The sequence below is a fragment of the Sparus aurata genome, chromosome 15 (genome assembly GCF_900880675.1).
Source record: "Sparus aurata chromosome 15, fSpaAur1.1, whole genome shotgun sequence".
Taxonomy (NCBI): domain Eukaryota; kingdom Metazoa; phylum Chordata; class Actinopteri; order Spariformes; family Sparidae; genus Sparus; species Sparus aurata.
The window spans coordinates 10012369-10037109 of NC_044201.1; the positions used below are offsets into that span (position 1 = coordinate 10012369).

At 43.4% G+C, this 24741-nt stretch overlaps 1 protein-coding gene across 6 annotated transcripts in view; it reads right to left on the reverse strand.

The window, feature by feature from the left end:
- eys (eyes shut homolog) overlaps positions 1–24741 on the reverse strand; it is a 313003-nt gene that overhangs the window by 166380 nt on the left and 121882 nt on the right. For 5 of the 6 annotated variants that reach the window (XR_003986886.1, XM_030441358.1, XM_030441361.1 and 2 more), the window contains exons 3-6: positions 8706–9607; positions 7985–8101; positions 1536–1735; positions 538–665 (exon numbers count right to left, since the gene is read on the reverse strand). Coding sequence is in view for 5 of the 6 variants with exons in the window: in XM_030441358.1 (XP_030297218.1) it covers positions 538–665; positions 1536–1735; positions 7985–8101; positions 8706–9450 (1190 nt within the window). In the remaining variant the exon portion in view is untranslated. Of the gene's footprint in view, positions 1–537; positions 666–1535; positions 1736–7984; positions 8102–8705; positions 9608–11822; positions 11882–24741 lie in introns of those variants that run through there. The other variant, XM_030441357.1, reaches the window with a different exon arrangement.

The following is a 24741-nucleotide window of genomic DNA, read 5'->3' on the forward strand; positions in this document are numbered from 1 at the left end:
TCTATATATATCACCTAAATAGGTGTAAAGAGTGCATTTTGGAGTCTGGAGTGTGTACATAGGATAGACTCTAAATGAAATACTACAATAAAACAAAGCTCCCATAACACAGTTCCCATGTTTGTGGAAACCAGTTATCCTGTGTAAGCCATGGCGGCTCATTGATGTTTTTAATAGTTGTTTTTTTTTATATTTTCTGGACAATAATAGCGCCTATGACACATAGGAAGACGCTATAGTTCATTGTTGCTTTTGTTCTTTACATGGGGATTTGTTGACAATGAGAGAAATGCAGAATATCACCAGCCAACAATAGGGCTTTAGTCCTGCCAGAAAGGTATTTATTAGTCTTAGAGCTTTTAAGTAAAATGTGAACCCTAATCACATTAAATGGATGGAAAACCAAAAAAAAAAAAAAAAAAGAGACCCATCTTTTTTCTTCCCTCTCAGTGGGAGGCATAGTCACGAGACATTCCAATCATCTAGAAAAAAGCGACCGCGAGAGTGGCCTCTATTAGCCGCCTGCACGCGTCTCACCTGCAGACATAATCATTTCCCCTGGACACGCAGGTGGCATTGTTGAGACACGCTGATGGGCTGCACGGGTTCTGCCGCCTCCTGCATGCTGAGACCACATTACCATCTGCGCAGACACATTCGGAGTCCTGCACGGAGAGGCAAAAAACAAACCAGGTCATCCGTCAGCTAGTGGAAAACGGGGTGAGATTACACAAGGGTGCGCAAGATCACTGACCGTAGAAAAAAATTATCAATAGCAAAGTGATTCCGCTGTGGGGGGGAAAACAAAACAAAACTGTGCCCCGCTGACTCACGTAATTATTTGTTACTGATCGCTCCAATCAAACCTTATCATATCTGAGTAGTAAATGATAGGTATTATATATGTTTTAATATGAGTTTTAGAAAACCATGAGCAGCCATTACGTGCCAATGGTCGTGTAAATCAAAGTTAAAGAGATGTGAATTTTCAAATTAAGCCTGTGAAAAAAACATCCATGTCAAGCCGCAGCAGTATCAGGCGTTATTTTTGATACATATGCCTTTTAGCTCGCTCCACTCTGGTATTCTTCGGCGAGGTTGTGAAAATATGTAGCTCGCCTGGCAGACTGTAATGAACAAAAACAAAAAGGTCAGGGAAAGACAATTAGACCATTACAGTGTTTTCCTCCGGTGAATCCTCGAGAACATTAAGAAACACAAGTCTCTTTGCAAAAATGTTTGTCCACAAATGGCATTTCCAGTGAAAGGTGGAAAATTGCAGCAGGCGTCCAATTACAAAAAGCTTTTGACGAGAGCCATCTCAAACCGGCACTTAAGTATGCGCCGGGTCATTCAATCAAAATTCTGGAGGAGGCGAATCCTCTTTCCCCCACAGCTCATCTTAAGGAAGAAATATTAATTGCTTGCTTCAGCCCTCAGCACGGAGCCATTTGATCTCGCTTCTCATTTCAAATGTGCCATTTCTTGTTTACGTCCCACTGAGATAAAACAAACAAGGCAAATTAAGTGCTCACGTGCTCCCCCGCAGCGCAAATTTGTTCCTCCTGACACGAGTACAGCAGGCAATCCGAGTCAAATCGGAAGTCGCAGGTGGGGCCCCCGAAACCTTCCGGACAGCGACAGACAAATCCTTCGGGGCTCTCCTCCTCGCACTCGCCGCCGTTCCTGCACAGGTTTGGATCGCAGGGGGCTTTCCTCCGCTCACACGGTGGGCCTGCAAAACAAAACTACCATTAGCAAAACCCCACGAGCGGCAGAACATGAGAGCGACATGGGACGGCAATAAAAATAGCTTCAAAGCAGTCCGACCAAGTTTACGCCTGAAAACACTTGACTGACGTGACTGAGAATCCACGGAGGATGGGGCTGACTGACGTGTAAGCAAATATTCTCATAATTAAATGAAAAGGCGAGGCCAACTGTGTGTGGCACCCAAAAGCTGTCAAACTGTGTGCCGGCCTCCGAATCGGTGAACACCGCAGAGCAAAACAACGCCAACTGTAAAAATAATTGAAACCGCTGAGATGTTATCCGGCACATATAAGTGGTGTTGACGGTATATCAAGAAGTGGGAAAAAGACTAAATCATTTACCAGAGTTCTTGGGGACTGCAGAGTATTGTCGTGCCTCGTAGAGTAACATCATTCATTTTTACCTGCTTAGCTTTGAGGGAAACAGACATGACTGGAAATAAATTATTAGCTTGGTTTGCATAAAAAATGTATGTTTTTCCCTTAAAGTTATATGCAGAGAATTGAGTCACTGCTGTTTTGTTTAGATTGCTCAGGAGAAATGCCTCCGTCTCAGGGCTTTTTCATGCTGCGTGTGCGCGTGTGTGTATACTGAAGTCTGTGCTTGTACAACATAGGAGGATTGTATCTGGTCGGCCTGCAGAATCTTGTGACGTCGGGTCTTAGAGAAGCACTCGGTTCAGCGCCACGTTCGAGACTGTAAAACTGTTTGATTGGTCCTGTAAAAAAAAAATGGCTAACGCACTTCCAAGGTCACAGATAGCTACAGTGTCAGTCACCTTCACACTGCCGTGTCCGCAATTAAACAGAAGGTTTTAGACAGGTTCCTTCATATCTGAGTGGGGGAGGAGACATGGTGACATTTTCGAAAGGGGAATACTTCTCTTGATGAGTGGTGCATGTACTGTATAGGCTTACGTTTATGAAATGGTTCATAAACCAGTTACTAACCAAGTGTTTACTGAAGAGGAGCAGAAGAAGCAAGTGATGGTCACAATACTGATGGTTGAAAACATTATAAAATGTGTCCTGACCTTTATATGCATTTTTAATTGATTAATACATAGTTTGTAAAGCATTACATTGTTTGTTACCAGTGAAATAACTACTGACTTATGTTTAATCAGCTATAAATGAACTATATACCATTTTCTCAATTGGTGTCATTATGGTGTCACTCTTTTCATTTACTGATGGGCAGCTTATTACGCACCATCACTGCTGTATAATACACTTTAATCGTTACTAGACTTTTTTAAAATGACGTCTTTAATACTATAATATTTTCTAATGATCTAAACCCGTTCTAACTGATTTAATGTTTATTGAAGTTGTTCTAATACAGTTCGGCACCTTACTGCGTGTCCTGGGTGCTAAAGAGCTGCCCTGGCATGCACACAATCTTGCCTCTGAACATATATCTGCATGAGCACATAAGCAGGATGTATCATGTCTGAAGACGTGCAACCTACGTTTTCCCCAATGTAGGCCCCTTTTATTCATAATTCACGCTTTAATGTATTATTAAATGTTTTTCTGCTAGACGCACAGAACAAAGAACAATTCATCTTGTTTTTCTTTTTTCATATGACTACAAGTTATACATGACTAAGCGATGCAGCCTTTGTTATTGCGGTTTTCACTTTCATGGTAATTATCTCTACAACAACATTACAATCACATTTAAGTACTTTTTGTAAAATATAATACTGGTATATGCAACAGTTTGGGCTATATGTATCATTTTAAAATATGGACTGAAAGAGTTGCGATAAAAGAGATTACGCAAGAGTTCCCAACTTGGAGAGCGTGATATCCCGATCCAGTATGAGCGCTTAATAAAAAAATAAGTCCACACCTCTGTACCGAACACGGTGATAAACAGGAAAGTCGTCATTAAGATGTATAAATGATTTTCATGGAGGATTTTCATGCAACAAACTAAGCGGTCGGCGCCGCAGCCCGGTCCGTAAGCACTTTCCGAGATAAACTCTGAACTGAGCTGTGGCCAGTGGGGTTTTATTTTTCTAAATGCTGCAGTGCCTCAACACTTTTCCCCACCAGCTTAACCAGAGGCAGGGTAATGCCACAGTGACATTGTATGCAAAGGGATAAAATTAGACTGAATCCACTGGAGGTGCAAGGTGAAGAAAAAACCTGATGTTATTCCCCGGTGAGGGTTTTCATTTTTGTGTTTCTTCACAAGGTGCCTACACATTTATCTTTCCTGCGACTCTTTCTTTGCATATTTTCTTTAATCCCCCTGCTGATACAAGTGCTCATGTCCCAGAGGCTCCTCGTAGCCTCCTCTGTGGGCATCAATCTTACAGCGCACAACTTCGGGGGCTCGCTTTCTCCTCAACTCATTTTCTACCAGAAATTGAGTTTCTGTAGCCGGCCTGCTACGACTTATGCCAATACAAACTACTGTATTTTCAGGAAGGGGGCCTCCATCCGTCGCCTGCATTTATGACACAGATAGAGACTGCAGCGCTCGCTTCTCTCTGCACTCAAGGCAGAATTTCCTAATACGTGACCATTTTTAGTTCGGGTCACGCATGGCACAACACCACTATTTCTTGTTTTACGACCATTTGCGTTCGTGCTGACATTTATGCCCGCCACAGATCCGCTCGTCTCCAACACCCGTATCATCGCAGTGATTATGAACTGCAGCTAATCTAATATACATAAAGAAGCAACGTTGTGTCGGTATCCAATTAAATTGCTCAATAAGGGTAATGACTGCGTGGTCCAAATCAAACTTTAAAATTTTGATATTACTACCAACAGCATTGCAAAAAACACAATTAACACCTTATCACAAATGGAAAATGGCCCCATAAAGATGGTAATACCCCGCAACAAATACCCTAGAGGTAGCGCAAAGGAGAGTCAAATCAAAAGAAAATCTCATTTGAAACGTCCCATGAGTTTGGCTCATTATTCTGTGCGCATAGACTTTGGCCTATGAGGGCAGCCGGCGCTGGAGCAGCCACTAACTTCCAGTTGATTAATGAGGCAACTGCAGCAGGGAGGTAGAGGGAGCACAAGCTCCACAGAACTCCCAGGAAGCTGATCCGACAGCAGGACACCATGACTATGCGAAAGCACCCGGTGGGGTCCACTTACTTGAGAGAGCAGCACAATTAAAACAAATTAGACGAAAGCAGCGAAGGCAGAGAATGCATGTAGCTCACCAATTTGATTCGGATGTGAATTATATAAATTATACGTTTGAAAAAGAAAGGCCAGGGCCACCCGTCTTCTGAAGTTTTAACCCATGTCTCGTTGTATGCATACACGTTCCTCAAACAGGAAAATGAGCAGTGCTGACAATTCTTTGACTTTCATGTATGTTTTGGGCAGTGAAGTCTCACAACAAAGCATATAACAGATCTGAAGCTCCACTGAAGGACAGCTCGTGATGGATTGCCTCGCCGCGGCACGGAAATGACATGTGTGTATGGCGGTGCAGCACCAGCAGGGGCAAGCATAGTTTAAAGAGCCAGAAAGTTGGGATTAGTCGGGTGACATCCAGGTGAGCTCGATTCGAGTCCCATGTGAAGATACCCATAAACGTCTGCGGTTTAAAGGAAGTAGTTATTTTCAGCCAAATTTTGATCTTTTTCTAAACTTCACCAAGTACTTTTGGTGCCTGCATTTTGAAAATGTAACCTGATGTTGCATGTTTGCCATTTAATAGCGAGGTGAAGCCCCTCTCCTGCAGTTGGGACCTTGTGTCAGAAACAATATGTATGGTAGTGAATGCCATTTAAAAGGATACATTTTTCAACTTGAGAAAGTCACAAGTCATTAATCAAGTATAGTGTTTAGACTATGAACCCAACAGTCGTTTTCCTAAACCTAAAAACCTAAAAGAACCAATCCTATATATTAGCTAGCTAACTTTCACATAACTGCAGTTGCCATTATGTCTTTATATTTGGACATTTTTTGGTGAAACGATGTCGTTTCACAGAAAACAACTTAGTATTTTACTATTTTTACAACAAACCGTGACTTTCTTTTCTTGCAAAATTATCTTTTAAATTGACATTTTTAATGGGTGCCATCTGGTGATTTAATCTATCCCTATCCAAAAAAGACAAACACGTTCTTAATCTGATTATAAACAACAGATGATTGCCAACTATCATGATCATTGAATCTTTTCTGGTTCTGGCTTCTTATATGTAAGGAGTCGCTGATCATCCAGCATTCGATTCAGCTGACGTCTCCCATTCACTGTTATGCATGAGAGGATCAATGCAAAGCACTATTGTGCCCATCTTGTACACGTCTCTTTTAAAATGTTAAGCAAGTTCAGAGTTCCTCCGCTACACTCCCCGCACTGTACTTTCTTCTTTTACTGTATAAACTTAATCTGCTCTCACAAAACCCGATGCCAGACAGCACTGGAAGTAACCTTGAGACCACTTCTCCAAAATAATAAGCTGAAAGCGTGGGCTGGACTCGAAAGGCAAAGCTATGACACTTCAAGAATGCTGCCAGGACAAATTGTGCTCCAAATAAAACAATGAATCAATGTGAAGAGCCACCTGGAGTTTTTACTCCAGAAAGTTCATCGTAGGCTCGGATTTACAACACACAGTGCTATCCAGGGCAAGCGGGGAAGTATCCAGGTCTTGTAACCCATTTGTGTGTGATACCCATTAACCTAACTGTACGTTACTGGAGCAAATGAGACTCATTACCTAAATAATGGGGGAAGCTGTAATGTCTCATTAGCAAGCTCACCAGATCTCGAGTGCCACCCAACGCTTGTACATGCGCCTCGAGAAACTTGTCTAAATTACACAGGAACACTATTTGGCCGCCATTGAAAAATATGTTACAATTGTGTCTCACTCACATTATTAAAATATTCATGAGGGGAGATATTAGCATACTTTAGAACTGACTTGGCTAAAGTGGAGACTGCAAGCCTGACGGACCACCGAAATCATGAGCATGAAACACTCCAAATCAATCAGAGTATGGTCAAATATTTGGAAGAACAGAAATCTAATGTTGAACACTAACATAGATTATAAATGATGTGTCTTTTTTTAACACCAGGGTACATTAATAATTTGTGTGTGTGTGTGTGTGTGTGTGTGTGTGTGTGTGTGTGTGTGTGTGTGTGTGTGTGTGTGTGAGTGTGTTTAAAGGGTAACTCCACCGATTTTACACATGAATGTGTGTTTACAGGTCTTGGGGAGTACTACTGCATATGTGAAAACAGTAGTATAAAGCATGTGGCTCCAGAGGAAGCTGCATGTAATCTGATAAACTGCCTCCAATGATGTCACACAGCGGCTAAGGTGCATTGTGGGTATTGTAGGCACCCGGTTTTGAAAAGCAGTCCACTGGTCTAACATTGCAATCCTTTTGGACTCTTTATGGACATTTTTAAAAATAAATTCTTTTTTATGACATTCTTCCTTTTCAAAACCTGGCGCCTACATTACCCACAATGCAATTTAGCTACTGAGTAAAATCAGATGAGGCAGCTGATCAGATTACATGCTGGTTCCTCTGGAGCCACAAGAGGTTTTAAACTTGTTCGCATAATTCAGTATTACTACCCGAGAGCTGTAAACACACTCTAATGTTTAAAGTTGCCCTTTAAGCCATGCCATTCTTTTTTTTTTTCCTAGCAGACTCACAGAAGTTGGCCAGTATCAAAGTGGGGATTTAATAAGCTCAGCAGAAACAATACACAATAAATCCTGTTTTAATTGATTGCTGTAAACCTTCGTTTTATCAACCGCGACACGCTCAGTTAGGCGGCAGTTTATCCCTGACTCTTTTACAGCGGCATGTCACTGGTCGTAACATGAGGTATTTGATTTGAAGTGGCCCGCTTCGTATATTACGATGACAAATATAACACCAAGTGGGCTCCAGGTTTAAAGCCCACAAGGAAACGCTGATCTTTAAAAGATATATGGCTTTTGTAGTTTTCCGCTTTGACCTTTTCCAAAGATAGTTGCCCCTCCGAGGCAAATGACACGCTCGTGCATACGGAACTGGGATGCGGCGACATCTTTCCCACTGCCTCCATGAACAACTGTTTGCCTGTCTATGATTCGCCTGTCAGGGGTCGACTCTGAAAAATGAGATTCAAGATGATGTTTTCATTGTCATACTGCAGTGCCGGACGCTCCATCTTTCTTACATCAACCAGCTGAATGAGAGCTGCTTACCAGAGAATCCTGTGTCACAGATGCATTTGAAGGAGGCAGGCGACACTTGAACGCATGTCCCATATTCACATATCCTGTCACAGTTTTCCTTCCCGATGACCTCGGAGCAGTTAACCCCTAGAACAGACGGCAAAGTGGGTGAGCCACACAGTCCAAACACAAACACAAGGAAGAAGTCTTAATTATGAAGTGTGTGTGCATGCACAGAGCGAAAGATGATGCTATTTATTTGAATTTCTACTTTGGAAGAGATAAAACCAAGATCTTCCGGATAAAACTGGAGAAGAGACTACATGGTGGCTGCAAAGGGATTAAGAAAGAAAGTCATTTGGAATGCAAGCACTTTTAATATTAATTCTGTTTGCATTACACGCGAGTGTCGAAGTTAATGCTGAATAACATTAACGTGATGTGTCCAATAAATGTATAATTGAGAAGGCAGCGTGCATTAAAATTTGAAGGAACTTTTACACTTTTATATCCGGCTGCTCTCAGCTAATCAGAGGGGGGAATTCTGTTAAATGCGTCAATCAAAATGCGCAGACATGACTGGATTCTTCAGAGAGAGATAGAGTTCTTTCACACTTATGGAACTCGGCTCATCAAATTATATGTGATTCAAAGCGGCTTTACTGTACAACAGCGGTAAAAAGAAAGAAAATAAATCAATGAGGTGTAGCAACTTTTTTCCACAAACGGGATCAGCGGGTTTTGTCCTTACCTGTGAAATGTGGAGGACAGAGACATTTATATGTTCTGTGGTTCGGATCTGCGGATCCATTGCTCAAACAGACTCCTTTGTTTTCGCACGGGCTATCCAAACAGGCATCGGACTTTTCGCAGAACCTCCCCGAGTGGCGGTGGTGGCATCGACAGTGGTACGCGCCTTCCCACGGGCCTGTTTGACAAACACCGTTCCCCGAACAAAGTCGCAGCAGAGGGGAGGCCTGACAAAGCTGCGCTCTAACAGACACATTGAGCCGCAAGCCAAGCCTGCACAGCTGCGCGTCTCCCTCGTGCAGAGCGATGAAGTAGTGATGACCCGGGATGAGCCACTTGGCCTCGACCGGCTCCCTTTCTTTTATATTGTGGGGGAAAAGAAACTGATCTTTCATCTGTTCGCCCGTGGAACAGCTTTCAAAGTTCTCTCTTGACACATTGAGGAGTGTGATGCCATACGACTTTAGGGTTTCATCAGCAGACATCAGCAGTTTGTCTCCATGCTGCAGCTGAAGTGGACATATCTGTGGGAAGTTGAAAGGGCGCCCGGTCGAAATGTCTCCCCCGGGAAAATCCCAACACTCAGAGACGCTGCCGCAGACGTTCCCCATGAGAGTCCAGTTCATTTGGGCCGTGTGCTGTTTGACGTGCCACTCAAGTGAGGCCTGCCTGTTGCAACTTGTTTGGCAGTGGATCGCCTGGACAGCCACAAACACGGCAATCAGGTGAAACAACGACGCGCCCATGGCTCCGCGCTCTCTCGCTACTTAATTCAAATCAATCTGGCACTTTAAAAACTCGTGTCAGCTGGAGAATAGATGAGGCAAATGCGTTGTATCGTATCGTAACCTTCATGAGATGACGCTCCATGTACTCCAAGAGGTCCGCATGAATACCAGTAACCTGAAAAACAAAAAAGATTGCAATTAGAGTTGTTGTCTATAAAAACTACAATTTCTTGTCAATTGATCATATTCACACAATGGCCGTTCTTCCCTGACATCACACTCAGGGTGGGAAGCTCAAATTCTTGGATTATGTTATGCTGTGTTGTCTTATATTGAAATATCGACCAATATTCATCTGGATTTTCACTGTCCACTGTTATTTTAGCTGCTGATTGACCTGAAGGCAGTGGAATCATAACAATTTGTTAGATTTTTTCCTACACTCACACAACTAGAAACCTTGAACACAGCACTAGGACGTCTGAGCTCCCCGCGCAGGCTGCGGCGTCAGCGGGAAAAAAAAGACGCCGCCGTGTGAACGCGGTCAATATCATCTCGCGCGCGCGGCATTAAAACTTGATTGAAAGCAGGGCAACAGAAGCGAGGAGCGCACCGCTATCGTGAACACTCTGTCTCCTTGCAACACGTGGACCAGTCTAGCAAGAGCTGTCATAATCATATGCAGTGCTGCTGACCACCAAGTGTGTCACAGCAGCCTCGGCCTCCCTGAGGTTCCTACAGAGAGTGACAATGTCAGATAAAATATTCTCTCTCCTCTGCCGGTGCCTCGGTGTCTAGCAGTGAGATGAGTTAGAGCAGACAGCATTGTCTTTTTCCCTCAGGCCCTTTTCATACGTGTGCACGAGATAAAACAACAAAGTAGAGAAGCCTCCCCGCCAGAGAGAAACTCAGCTCCTTGATCAGCTCGCGAGGACTGATATGAATAACTGCATGGTGATAAGTAATAAAACGCTGAATATGGAACACCAATATCAATAGAGGGGGGAGTGATAGAGTGAACGAGATTGGAAGTATTGTCACGGGGGCCGTGCCTGCACCCGGAAGATCTCGTATGACACGACACGAGGTTGACTATTGTGTTTCGCTGAACAAATTAGAAAAAACTGTCACCTGATTTCCGAGAGAGAAAAATGTGATTCAAATACAAGGGACGGAATGTAATTGGTTTGTGCGCTTAGTCTTTGCAGGATAGTAAAACATTAGCAGCGGAAGAGGAAGAAATTGCACCGGTAGTTTACATATTTTAATGCAGCGCTTAACAACGACTCTAATTACTATGTCTAACGTCCATTGTGATGACAAACCTATACCAAGAGCTGTCCATTCTGCGTATCAACGCTTCTCGCTTTTATGGTTTCAACCTTAACTTTTTGGTCACTGTCAGCACTCTTAGCAGCATCATTTTCAGCAGGCAGCTGTTTGCAGTGGAAGAGTTCCAAAAGCCCAGTGTACCTCCCAACCCCAAGAGGAAACAGGAGGGACAACTGACGAATCGCTACGATCAGCTTGGCGAGGGCGACGTTAACGACAAAGACCACCAAAGGCCAGTGTGAAAGTTTTCAGTATCCTTGATAGCCTGTTTACTTGTACTGCAGGGGTTGATCTTCTAATGACACAACTGTACATGAACAAGGTGTAAGACTCAGCACATCAAAACTAGTTGATCGTCATGTTACGTTTCTATACTCTTACACCACTTCATTTTTGAGAAAATGTGATTAAAATGCTGGTGACTCTATGCAATGATTATGATAATGAAATACTACTACAGTATTACATTAGAAGTCAATGTGTCATTCCTACATAATTACATAAGTAGGCCTACTCAGTAGGCAATTCTACATTATCACATTAGTACTTAGAAGTCATTACTACATTGTTATAAATATGAGTACACTGAAGTAAATACTACATTATTAATGAATACTCAGTAGTCGTTAATACATTATCAATGAGTACTCAGGTGTCATTACTACATTATTAATGAGTACTAGGGCATCATTACTACATTATTAATGAGTACTCTGCAATCATTTTTACACTATCTGGCTACTCAGTAGTCATTACTACAATATTAATGAGTACTTAAAAGTCATTACTACATTAATGATTACTCAGAGGTTATTAGTTCAATATTAAGTAGTACTCTGTAGTCATTACTATATTATTATGCAAGTTCTCAGTAGTAATCGCTTCATAATCACATTGGTTCTCAGTAGGAAATATAGAAATATTAACTGAGCACTCAGCAGTCATTATTACATTATAGCATGATCTCTCAGGAGTCATTACTCTATTATTATCAGTACTTGAGAAATGTGTTGGACTTGTTTTCAAACTGGCCCTTCATTTTTATCTCAGCTACACACCTGTTGAACTTCTTGACAGCAGCCTGCACGGTTGTGACATTATCATGCTGACCGCAGTCTGTCAACAGACAAACACAGAACACCTGTCAAAGTACAAATAACTGCCTTTGTGGTAGTTCCCTCTACCTCCACCACATTTCGACATGATGACACACACAGAGACTCACCAAGTGAAAACATTATCAGCCAACACCACTGTGGCTGGTGAAAACGCCAACCTCATTAATACGACCTCACAGCCTTCAGGAACACATGTTTGGAAAGTAATTCATATCTAACCCCCGTTTTGAAAACATATCACTGACCCCTGCAATATAAGGTTAACACATACAGGTTATGTGAGGTGCCACATGTCTCTGCTGCTTTCAAGTGTGAGTCTGTTGCCTAGCAAAAAGCATCCAGCAGCGCTGTCCACTGCAGTCAGGAAGAAATTACAGATCGAGAAGAGAAAGCAGCTCCATGCCCAGCAATAAAGAGACAGCAGAGTTAATTTTAAATACAACGTGTCCATTGTAACACTCATTAAATTACAATTTAAAAAGCTTAATCACACCCGCACCAGTGTGGCTTATTAGAAAAATGGATTAACAGGTAGCATGCTGGCAGGTGGGAATCTCTGCGAGGGCTAACGTTGGATTATAAAACGATTATCGATGCATCTTGATGCTGCATGAAAACAAAATCTATATATGACTTTTTAATATTCTCTTCTCACTGTGTGACCACCAGCTACTTTTATCTGTAATGATCCATGATTAAAATAAGAAGGAATAAAGTAATTCAATGCATATCTTTACATCTGTATGTTACAGCATCCCACTGGCTCTACAATAAGGAACATACAGCCCATATACTGTATAGGTAGAACTGTGGTAGCAGTAATGTTGACTTAAATCAGTTGCCAACACCAGTCACACAATTTTCAGGTCATGCAAGGTCATGACTGGTACCGCAGATGGTTATTGGACTCTGGTAGCAGCTGCTATAAGTCAATAACACACTGCATAGTAACACACATAATAACACAATGCACCTATTTTCACCTCGTGCACCAAACCGTAACGAGACCTTGGTCACAACGGCAGTTTCCTGTCTCACCGTGATCTGTAATCCAAAGTTGGAGCAGAGAGGACAGCTGGGATAGAAAGGCAGTCTTATATCACCACGCGTGTGACAGCAAACTGGCAACGCCAACGAGCAGCATGAGCAATAGATCGATGCTGGAGGAAATACTGTGTCCTGGGGAAAAGAGAGCAAATTCTGCCATTTCTGTCCCATTTCCACAGGTGAGCAGCAGGGAGGCGCAGAGCATGCAACGCTCAGTAATTTAAATTTTAGTCAATATATTTGAATGCAATACTGATCTTTTTTTTGTACCCTAAACTGTAATAAACTGCTGTTTATTTGCTTTAGTAAAATCCAAAGTGAGAGATCAAGAGGCAGTTTCAACCCTAAACAGTTTGCATGATAAATATAATTTAAACCCTAAATCACAGTCATCCTTCTTAATTACGCAGCGGTTCACATTCATTAAATCTGAATGACGTTCAATACTAATTCATACTATAACAGCTATCTACACCTCTTGGTCTCCACTTAAATAAACAGACCAAGAGGTTTTCTGTGGATATCAAGGCGCCTCAGAGGTATTGATCAGTCGGGATTAAACTGCGGGCCGCACACAAGTGGTCCAAGTAATAAGGGCCACGGGTTCAGAAACAAGGTCATGTATGTGGGGGTCAACTAATTGTCTCCCGGAGCCTCCCGGTTTTCATTACAGCTCGGTTCAAGCCGCATTTTAGGATGCCAACCACGCAGGTGTGCAGAGGGCGACGGATCAAGGGAGCTGGTGCAAATCCTCGCTTGACTGATGACCGGGAGAGACACAGCGAGGACACAACTAATTATCACATCGCACTGGTAGGGCTGTAAGTCACACACATGCTGACCGTCTTACGACAAAGAACAGATTACAACTGCTGAAACGCCTGCTCCATTTATTAATTAGGTTAAAGACAGGAAAGTAATCTCTTACATTGTGAGAAAGAATAATAATGTTTTATAGCAAAAAGTCACTGGTTTTGGTGTCTCAAACAGTCTTTTTTCCATAGTTAACTGAATTACTTTCCATCATCGAACATGCGATTAAAGTGCAGTATGTCATATGCAAGTGTAAAGTTAACCCAGTGGGATTGTGGGCTACCATTTGAAGCCTCCAATTTGGCATTCCAGCTGTCCACATCTCGGTTGACTGCAGTCTGACGTGACCCTATTTGTACAAAATGGGGAGCACACATACTGGCCATGAAAGCAACTTGTCGATCACAAGGCAGTCGTGCCCTGCTTTAATTTCTACTTCACTGCATATGGGATCATCATTGACTAAATCAACATCATGCTGTCATGATGTAGAATTGACACGATCAGCTGAGACCATAAACTCATTAGGAAACTGTCTACAGAGGTAAAAATTCAAGTGAAAAGTAAGGTCATTTTCTCATAAGCTTCCATACAATCGGACTTCTTTTTGAAACCAGTGGAGTTACACCGTATACTGGCTAGTTGAAAGAATGCAGATTTAAAAGGCACACCAGTGCTGGCTTACCCTTTCAGACCCAGAAGAATCTTCCATATTTCATACAGTCCATGGACATGTGTCAACTTTCGTCCTGGGAAGTCGTAAAGGTTAAAAACTATTTTATACAGTACAGAATTAATCAATTGATCTTCAGAATGATGGGCAGCTTAATCAATATTAGAATAATCATCCGTTGCAGCCTTTTAGGCTATATTTCATGAATAATAAACACTAGATGGGCCATTCCACGTGACGAGGCTCACAGAAAAACAGTTTCTGGCCATAAACTAGGCCACATCTGAAAACATTTGCCAACTTGCCATCTAATGAGAAAAAATTACATTTCCCCCCCAATTTTCTGCACAAGTAGCAAACTTTGGCTCATTATGCCGTCAGTGAGATGCACAGACGGTGATGAAGATGCCGGCTAGTGAGTGAGGCACAACTGCTAGTTACAGTATAATGACACTCAAGCAGGAATGAGGACGCACAGGTGTAAGTTGAAGCAAACATTGTTGAGATAAACAGCGCGGGCCTCCTTGTCTATGGTCTAATTTGTCATTATGATTTCCTTGATTCAGAACTTCTCAGGCCCTGACAGCTGCAGTGACTGAATGCTGCTGGTGTTCGCTGTTGTGCTGCATTGTGAGCGCACTGTGCTTTTGTTTGCCTGCCCGGGGACTTGGGGGTTGACTCACTGAGGGACCATATTTGTATTGCGTGTCAAGTGAAGTGGAATAAAAATATCAATTGAAAGTTGTAAGCCTCGTACACTGATGAAATCTGCCGCTTTCCTGCCATTACATATTCCTTAGGCACATCAACAAACAAAAGAGCCCTGTACAAATCGCTTCACCTCAGTGAAGCTGCTGAAATGATTAAATCAGAAGGCAAATCATCACTCCGTGTGCTTTTTCCGTGGTCTTTTTTTAATCTCACCAATATTTGGCAGAGCAGGAGTATCATTTGTCACCAGCGTGCCAATTCAATCTAAAAGCCTTTCTGTCTGAAAAATAAAACAAAATCCTTTGGAAAGTTATTTCACTTGAAAAAACTCTCACTGCAAAGCAAACACGCAGGCTTTCAATCAACTGGCGGGGAACTCATTTCTCTGTCCATTCACTGTTAAACAGTGTGTTTCTGACAACGCTGCGGTGATGGATTTGGTCGCTGATGTCCCATTTCAGAGTGGGTTTGCGCCGAAGGAGGTCAACTGCCATCGTCGCTACCTGTGTTGGACTGCAGATGTGTTTCTAAACTCATTTACAAATCAGTGCCAGGACTTGGGATGAAGGACCAGAAAACATAATCATTACTGGACCATGTGAAACGTAATAACTCTCATATCCTGCGGCTAAGCGTCAAAACTGTAAAAAAAAAAAAAAAAATGAAATCGCTTCATTTTCTGACGTTCCATCACCAGCAGGACACCGCTGAAACAACGCTGAGCCGCTGATGTCACCGCGGAGCCACTGGAGGACCGATTAGCAGAGCACCAGCAGGCAAGCTGGCCGCAGATGCTGCCGGACTGATCACTTGTTCTCCCCGAGTGGCTATCTGGATCGCTGCTAATCATTTATAACACTGATGAGCATCCGGGGCCTCGAAAAAAAAAAAAAAAAGCCCCCGCATCAATTTCCTTACTCTAAATGCAGTAATTGATGCCAATGTAAAATCCAATCTCGGTGCAGATTTCGCTTTGCGAACCGATAACATTAATTTGCCGGCTGATGGAGAAGAGGAGAGTTTTTTTTTTTTCATATCTCAGAATGAAAAGGTACAGTTTGTGTTCACCTGCACCAGTAAAGCTACATTTCCGGCTCCTTCTTTGTTCTCTATAACCCCGAGGAACACTTGAAAGAGCTGCAGTCGTAATACCTCAAAGAAGGTATAACCATGGTTTAAGTAAGGCCAGAGCCAGCAGCAGCACCGTTTCGCCAGCATGACTTCACCTCTATGAATTGCTAATTTTTGTTGGAGGCAATGCCTTCATCAGTCACCCCCCTCCTTCTATAGTATGGTCCTGTTTATTCGGCGCTCCAAAGGAGAACCTCAATAAGGCACGGTTGTGCGTCTTTTGTTTTGTTTGTGCCACTTGTGCCCTGCTTGGGGAGATTGCTGCATCTACTCCTTCAGCCCTAAAGAGCCCTGCGTACTGGAAAGCACTGCAGCTCTATAGGCGGCGCGGTCACAAAAAACATTATCCGGAGGCAGGTCAGTGAGAATTACATCTGCAGAACGGGAAATTGCTTTATGATTTTTTTTCTCAATTTAGCGCGCAGGTCAATGCGATAATTAAAAAGTTTTGTTTAATGATTTTGTCAACAGGTGTAAGTGTCGCAGGAGTTGTAATAGTTCAGCTCTCTTCAATCAGGCACAACACAGCTCGAGACCCTCCCCCCCCCCGTCTCCAGGAAAGCTCTAGTGCACTTACTCGAAAAAATAATCAGCCCCTCTTTTGTAAAGATCTTTTTATTTTTTTTTGTCCTTTGGCTCTAATGCGAAACAGAAGCTGAAAACAAATGCAGCGACACAAAAGCAAACCGACACAAGGCTCACACCTGCTGGTTACGCTATTTTATATATGCGTAAAAAAGGGTCTTTAGAGCAGTTAATGAAAATGCAACAATATGTTATTAGGATTCACGTCTGGACACGTTTCACAGCTTCTTACGGTTTAAAAAAGTGATTTAAAGATTGCTGTATGGTCCAAAGGAATAACACATGAGGCAATCCAGCATGTAAGGGTACAATATGTCACAGTAAATGGTTTAATACAAATAAAATAGGTATAGTATCTCTTGTCCTTTGCCAAAAAGGTTAAGCGTATGTTTGATATTGTATGGCGGAGGTTTGGCCATCGACCAAGAAACAAGTGATTCACTTTTAATGCAGATCCGGTTCCGCGTGTTGATCCGATACATTTTTTTCTAACGTATTAAACACTGCCGCTCTTTGCATTTGTAAATTATTTTCATAACTGCTGCACCGACTTGCCGGAGATATTTGCTCTGCTGTGTGCTTCCTTGTTTCACCTTCTGATTTTCATCCGCAGAATATAAATGCTCCGAATTATACGAATGCTCTCTGCTGTGGAAATGCAGAAGACAAATAGGTCATGTCTCTCTGGTCCCACTGTTGAGCCCTATTAGCATCATGGATCGTGTAATATGAATATACAGCGTATGATTTTGATCACCTTTGGCAGGACCGGATGAGGCAGCCTCATTCACTCAGGCCCCTACATGCGCCTCATCACCTGTCTGCATAGTGATCCAGTAGCAGTGTTTACATGCAACAATTTACATTGTAATTAGATTACATAATAAATGTATCTGTGATCTGTCCGTTTCTGAGCAAAAAAAAAAAATGTAAATAAACTGGCAATGGAGGACTTATTTGCATCAACAATCATTACAGATTACACAGTGTAATTGCCATTGAAACCCTCCACGTATAGAGGGAGTCCCTGTAAGACTCGCCAGCACAGGGCTATTTTTCTGCATAAAGAAGGTCGCATTATGGTGCAAAGGAATAGAGTGAGACATTGTGCAACCAAAATGGGAAGTTTTCTGTAGTCAACATCTGCAGCTTACAGTGGAACAACTGCGGGGGAGTGATAGATACCGAGGTAAAACAAGAGAGTGCGGAGGGGACTTCACTCGATGGAGAGCGATCCAGCGATGCATTCCCCTTCACCACCGGGACTCGAGATGGTTCAAAACCAACAGTAGAGCAGTGGGTAACAAAACACTCCTTATTAATACAACTGGGTGTTCAACCCATTGAGATCAAATCTTACTAAAGCTTCATTCTCAGAAGCATCAGCAACAGTAATACGACAGAGAAACACTGGGAGCTCCTCTCTCCCACAGAGATCACCGCTCCTGAGACGCCTCATCAGTAGTCCCGCCTTTAATTATGTCACTTCGTGACATCGCACTACTTCCTGCGTATATCCGCAGTAGACGTGAAGCCGCATGGAAGCTGGAAACACAACCTAGCTGACGGGAGACACGATGAGCGGCGCTGATTCAGGTGTGTGTGAGCTGACCAATCAGAGCAGACTGGGTGTTTGGGAGGAGGGCCCTAAAAAGACGGGAGGGGGGGAACACAGCACTGCAGCATCGGACAGTATACCCAAAATAAGATTATGAACCTGAGTATGAGCATAATAGGCCTCCTTTAAATTCCAGTTCATCATCATAGTGTTAATGATTATAAAGGGGTTTATATCCATCGTCCATCAATTGTCTTCTTTAACAAGAAAGCCTCGACTGTTATGTCTCATCTCCTTCTTGAGAAGGAACGCCTTCTTTACCGCATCTCCTCACCACGCAGGTCAGAAGAGCCGTTGCAAATCGAGCCCAGCGCCATCCAGGAAGCATATGGCTCACAAGGAGCTGGATGGGTCTCGATGGGCTCCATCCAGGGGGGGACAGTAAGCAATCCAATTTTCAGCATTGTTGGGTTTTTTTTTCATGGTCTCTTGATCGACATTTACGTGATCAAGACCTGATTGAGCTCTGTATTTCCATCCAGCATGCTACATATTTATGTCTTATCGGGTTTTATCGCTTGGTTTAAAACATTTGCTCGAGAGATAAGAAAGATCCCTCCTCTGTGGCTCTCTCCACCCCCTCGTTAAAAGGTTGTTTTTTTTCTCACAATATGGCACGATTCACACTTGAATCGAGGGTCTAAGGACAGAGGATGTTCTTCACTTTACAGTTTGTTAAGCCCACTGAGGCAATGTGACTGTGAGCTATATAAATACAACTGATTTGGATTAACTTTCACATCATTTATGAGATGCTTTTCTTTTGTCCCAAGTAGTAATTAGTAATTCATACAGACCATGTCAAATGGGCCGCCGCTCGATTTGGAGATAATAAAAAAGCACTCAAATGTCATGAGTTACATTACTCTGATGTTGATTTTTTATTTATTTTTTTTTCTTTGCTTCAGTTATGTGTAACTACCCAGCACTGAGGTCCTGGTGACCTGATGCTGTCTGAGTGCACCTGTGTCAGCACACACCAGCAGCAGCAGCCTCTCCTGTTTGACCTGAACGGTGTGAGCAGGTGAGTCTGTCCCACAGTCTGGGAGAGTCCACCTGCTCTCTGGGGCCCGTGTCAGCTGACAGAGACCCGGTCCGGTCCGCTGTTTTTTCACACTTTAAAAAATAAATAAATAAATACATTAAAAAAAGCTTGAAGGGGGCCCTGCAAGCCAGAGAGGGTGTGTGTGTGTGCGTGTGTGTGTGCGCGCACGCTAGGCAACGGCTTAGCGTTCAAGTCTCTCTGCCCCCACTCCCCAGACGCGAGGCCCGGGATTTACCTCCGGGTAATCTGGGCTATAGGAGGGCGCACACATGGACCATCTGCCGCCGTGTGGACTCGTCACGTCTCCGCTGACTGTTATCGCGCTGTAAAAGCTTGACATCGGTAAGGTGCATGCTCACCGTCAGGTCGAGGAGGTGGTCCGCCCCGGGGTGCTCACTTGTGACATCACTGTCTTGGAGAGTTTTTTCCTCGTTCGGAGCGGAGACGCGTCACCCTCTCCGGGGAGCACGACGGTCTGAGACGTGTCGCCGAGGAAGTGCGATCGCACGGCGAGGGCTCGAAGGCGTGCCCGCCTGCACAGGAGATGGCCCTCCGGGGCAGGGCAGGGCGGGGTGTACAGCGCGCCTGATTGATTATTTAATTAGGCTTAACTAAATATTCATTAGCCAAGCCGAGTCATTATCTTGTGTAAACAACTGGAGCCCTCCGAGTGAGTGAAAATGATTTTATGTGGTACCTGTGGGGCTGGAAAAGAAATTAAAAACAACACTGACTGGATTGTCTAATAAATATAATTGGACCATGGCAGATCTGGATTAGAAACCACATTTAATATATAAAAAAAAAAGAAGAAAAAACTAAGACCCAAAAACTATTAAACCCATTCATTCAGTGAATTGATGGCTATTTCATGCATTACCTAGCAAATAAATACACGTCGCTGTAATACCTCGCCACGCATTGGCCCTCTCGACCACTGGGGCCCATAATTAGAGAAAGGTTCATCAATAAAGCTGAGGCTGCGGTAGTGGAGGACGCTGGCGTTAAATGTCGCACTGGATTCAAGGAATCAAGGATTTTTTTTTTTTTGGCTTTCTCGAGAGTGTTGGATGATAAGTTTGACACCGCGCACATGCCTACAGCTTAGTAGGAAGCTAAAACCAGGAGCTTAGCTTAGAATGGAAGCAGGGGGGAAATGAGTGGTCATGCCCATTCAAGCTTGTATCTGTATTTTGTATAACTTATTTCTAGTTCAATCTGATCTTTTTATCGCTATTATGTTTTATAATGGGCAGCATGGCGGCGCAGTGGTTAGCGCTGTTGCCCCCACAGCAAGAAGGACCTGGGTTCGAGGGCAGGATCTGTCAGGCGTTCGCCCTGGGCCGGCATGGGTTCTGTCCTCCCACACACCAAAGTCATGAAAAAAACGTGGTTAATCGGTCGCTCGAAATCGTCCGTAGGCGTGATTGTGGGGGTGAGTGGTTGTTTGTCCCTATATGTCAGCCCTGTGATGATCAGATCTGAACTGTACCCAGCCGTCGCCAAATGTCAGCTGGGATCGGTTCTGGCCCCCACCCCCATCCCCGCCCTGTGACCCTGAAAAGGATAAGCGGTGCCAGATGATGGATGGATGTTTTATAATATGAAGTTCGTTGGCGAGTACCAGCTTAAGTTAACCATCCCTCGGTGTGGTGGTTCAGCCCTCCGGTCAGCTCGCTGGTCGTGAAAAGAATACCCAAGTGCTGTGCTTCTGCACAGGCTGAGCTTTGATTTGAAATATGTGATATGTCAGCAGCATGTCTGCGGCACACTCATGCTGCTTCCTCTGCATTGTGTTTGAAAATGAAGTTGTAGCCGTGTTGACGCGTCCCTTTCATCTGTGGCTTTACCCTCTCTGCTCTCTGTATTGAATGTCATTGCGAACACAGTCATTTCATGTGAATTCATACCCCTGAAAAAGTTTTGGGGAAAGAAGACAAGTTTTAGCTTTTTATTTTTCTGGGAAAAGTGGCAGCAGTGTAGAAGCTAGTGTAAAAAATTAAGATGTATGATCCATCCATCCATCCATCCATCCATCCATCCGTAAAGTGGGAGAATACAAGCTACAAATTGTTTTAATTTGTAAAAATTGTCAAATTGAATCATTATTTTATTGTTTTCTGGGAAAGGACCCCCCCAAGACCTCAGCTCCAATTGTGCCCCTCAAAGATTTTGGCGTACTTGGGGCTCCTGCATACTCTCCCCTCTGAAGCTCACCGATCAATAACACATAATAGCTAATTAATTGAATTCTGCACATACTCCGGAGTGTCAAAATCAATCGTCTGTCTCCTGAGAGGTTATGTGCCAGATCTTTCTTGAGTAAGCAGAGAAACTTCCTGGATTTGTCATCACGGTTATGTTGCAGACAGTTTTATTTGTCTAAAGCAAAGAAAGGGGGATATAAGATGGTTCTTAGTGAGCTTTAGAGTTGTAGGCTGATCTTGTTTCTGTCAGACAGAACCGGGCTGATTCCCCTTGTTTCTTGTCTGGGCTGAGCTATCCGACCGTTGGCTGCTTCATATCCACACTTGGGCTAATCTCGAGCAACAACTCCGATTAAAGTGTTTCCCCAGATGTCTACCCATTCCTTTAGAGTCTCCCTCCATTAAAAACATGTTTTTTTTTTAGCTTCAGCTGTGTACAATGATGTAACTTGAAGCTTCCATTGCCCACATACGCGACACAGCCATTTTTAAGGATTTTAATGTGATAATTATACGTCTGCAAAAACCATGTCAGACACACATTAGATCTATTTTTTTTATGTATGTTTTATGGCTTATTGCATTTTTGGAGGGGATGTTTAAATATTGCTTTCTGACCCAAACTGCATTAATTTAGACATCATTTCACACTTCACTTCTTATTTCATCCCCCACCCCCCCTCCCTCTGCACACACACACACACACACACGCAGGCAGCCACTGACTGATTCCATAGCAGTATTGTATTTATATCATACTTAATGTTTATTTGCTCGGGGAGTGTTGTGACAGCCCGTGTGCGATGTTTGTTGCGGTGACCTACATCCCCGTTCACCGTCAAGCCACAGCCACACTGGGGAGCTCCGCCGCAATCAGTCTTGGCGGTTGCCGGGCTGCGCGACGGCATAAGCAAGAGGGTTAAGTGCCTTGCTCCAGGGCGATTCGGTGGTAGCTGCAGAGGGAGAGGAGAGCGCCGGCCATTTACTTTCCGGGTGGCCAGATTCCTCCAGCTGGCCGAGGATCCGGGGCTGGAGACCGTCCATTCGTAAGCCGCCTGCTACTGGACCGCTACCAGTGTCCTTCCAGGGAGCGTACCAGGGTCCTTCAGAGAGAGATGATTCGCAGCGGCGTCAGGGTTTGGATTTGCGGTTCTCACATGTGTAGGAGAAACAATCCTGGTTCCAAAATTGTATTTGAACTAGTTCTTCACGTGGTTTATTAAAACGAGGCACGCATTTCTCACAGACAGGTGTCCAGAGCTCTGACATGCTTCCTTGACCCACTTTTCAAAGTCCCGCCAGTTGAGAGATACAGAGCGAGACGACAGATGTCTTGGTAAAGGTCACTGGCTTCTGTTACACCTCACTCCCTTTGATTTTTTTTTTTTTTTTTTTTGGTTCACAGCGGGATTCATCCACAAGTGTCATTTCTCACAGGTGCTCTCCTCGTGCTCAACGCTCTTTCTTACCTCCGCGAAGCTCTACTAATAATAATAGTCTTGCCAGTAGTCGGTTTCAAGTAATTTCAGGATCAATTGTAAGATGGCTGTTCTTATCAAAATACATCAGTGTGAAGCACCCGCCTGACCTTAAGACTTGACATATTCTATCTCCTATGCTTATCCTGGTGAAAGACATTTAAGCACTGAAATTCGGTTTGCTTCCCCGCTGTGACTAGATTAACGAGCTGCCCTTTTGCTTGTAGCGTCGGCCATATTTCCTGCAGCTTTAGGTATCTTCATTAGATGTAGAAATATTGACCTTCAGTGCTTTTTATGAGAATGTACAACATAGGAAAAGCAAAGCATTTATCTGTATAGCTCTGCAAACTATTCTCATCATTCCACATCTTCTCTTATGCGCTCTACAACCGGGTCCAGGCTGCTATTTTTGTACCGCACTGTTCTCGATGTCGAAATCATTCGTTTCGTATCGGATTCCTGCGTCTACATGTGGTCCGTTTCCAGCAATTACAATAATTAACAACCGGCGAAGTCAATCTCTGTCTCTTTAAATCTCATTATCATCAACCAGGACATAAAAAGAAAAGAAAAAAAATACAATCAGAAGACTTTATTGTACTGCAGTAAAATTAATGATTTAGATTATACAGGTGCTATTAAAATCATTACTGAAATGGAGAACAGCTATCTGGTCCAAACTACAATGTTTTAATTATTCCAACATATCAGGAAATCTGTATGACTTCATCATATTTTATCGACTGCAAATGTTTGGATGTCATCAGGTGCATATAGGGCCAGGAAACTACATACACAGGCACTGAATTTAAAAGGTGCATCATGCAAGAACCGGCCATCGGTCAAACTGAGACAAATAGGGGGAAGCATAGCATCAAGGTTACCTGCTAACTGCTGCTAACTGTAGCCTCCATTAGCCGTGCAGCTATACAGCCGCACTGTCTGACTATGCCCCGGATTGGGAGCCTCAAGGCGTTGGGGTATGGTTGGCGTTGTTTACGATCACCTCTTGAGGTGCGATGTGGCTAAGGACTAGCTCGTTAGCATGCAAACTCCAATAGGCATCCCTGCAACATGACACATCCGCCTTTGGGAGAACGTCAAAACTGTTACCTCTTCACATTCTGCTGGTAATTTTAGTCAAATTTTCTCCCTTCGAATTGTCTAAAAGCGTTGGTCACAATTAACTTTAACAAGAGTCGACGATAATTGATGAGCAGCAATTTCTGGTACTTTTTAAGCACCTTGCTGTAGGTTAGAGAGTCTGTGGGCACGAGGCTCTTTTTTACCACAGGATGTGCTGACTCAACACCTTGTTAATCAAGCCCACAGTTATGCACACACAGTCAGCTGCATGGAGCCCGCCGAGAAATCCTCGGATCCCTCTTGAATATAGATATAATTAGATTGTTGCACAAGATCTTGCTGGCTGAATTATGAACTCAGGCGAACGCTGTGTATGTGCACTAGACAAAATGTTGTGAGTGATGCTGCAGGATGCAGTCCAAATAATATCTCCCCGGGTGCATGAAAAGCTAAGGATTGAGG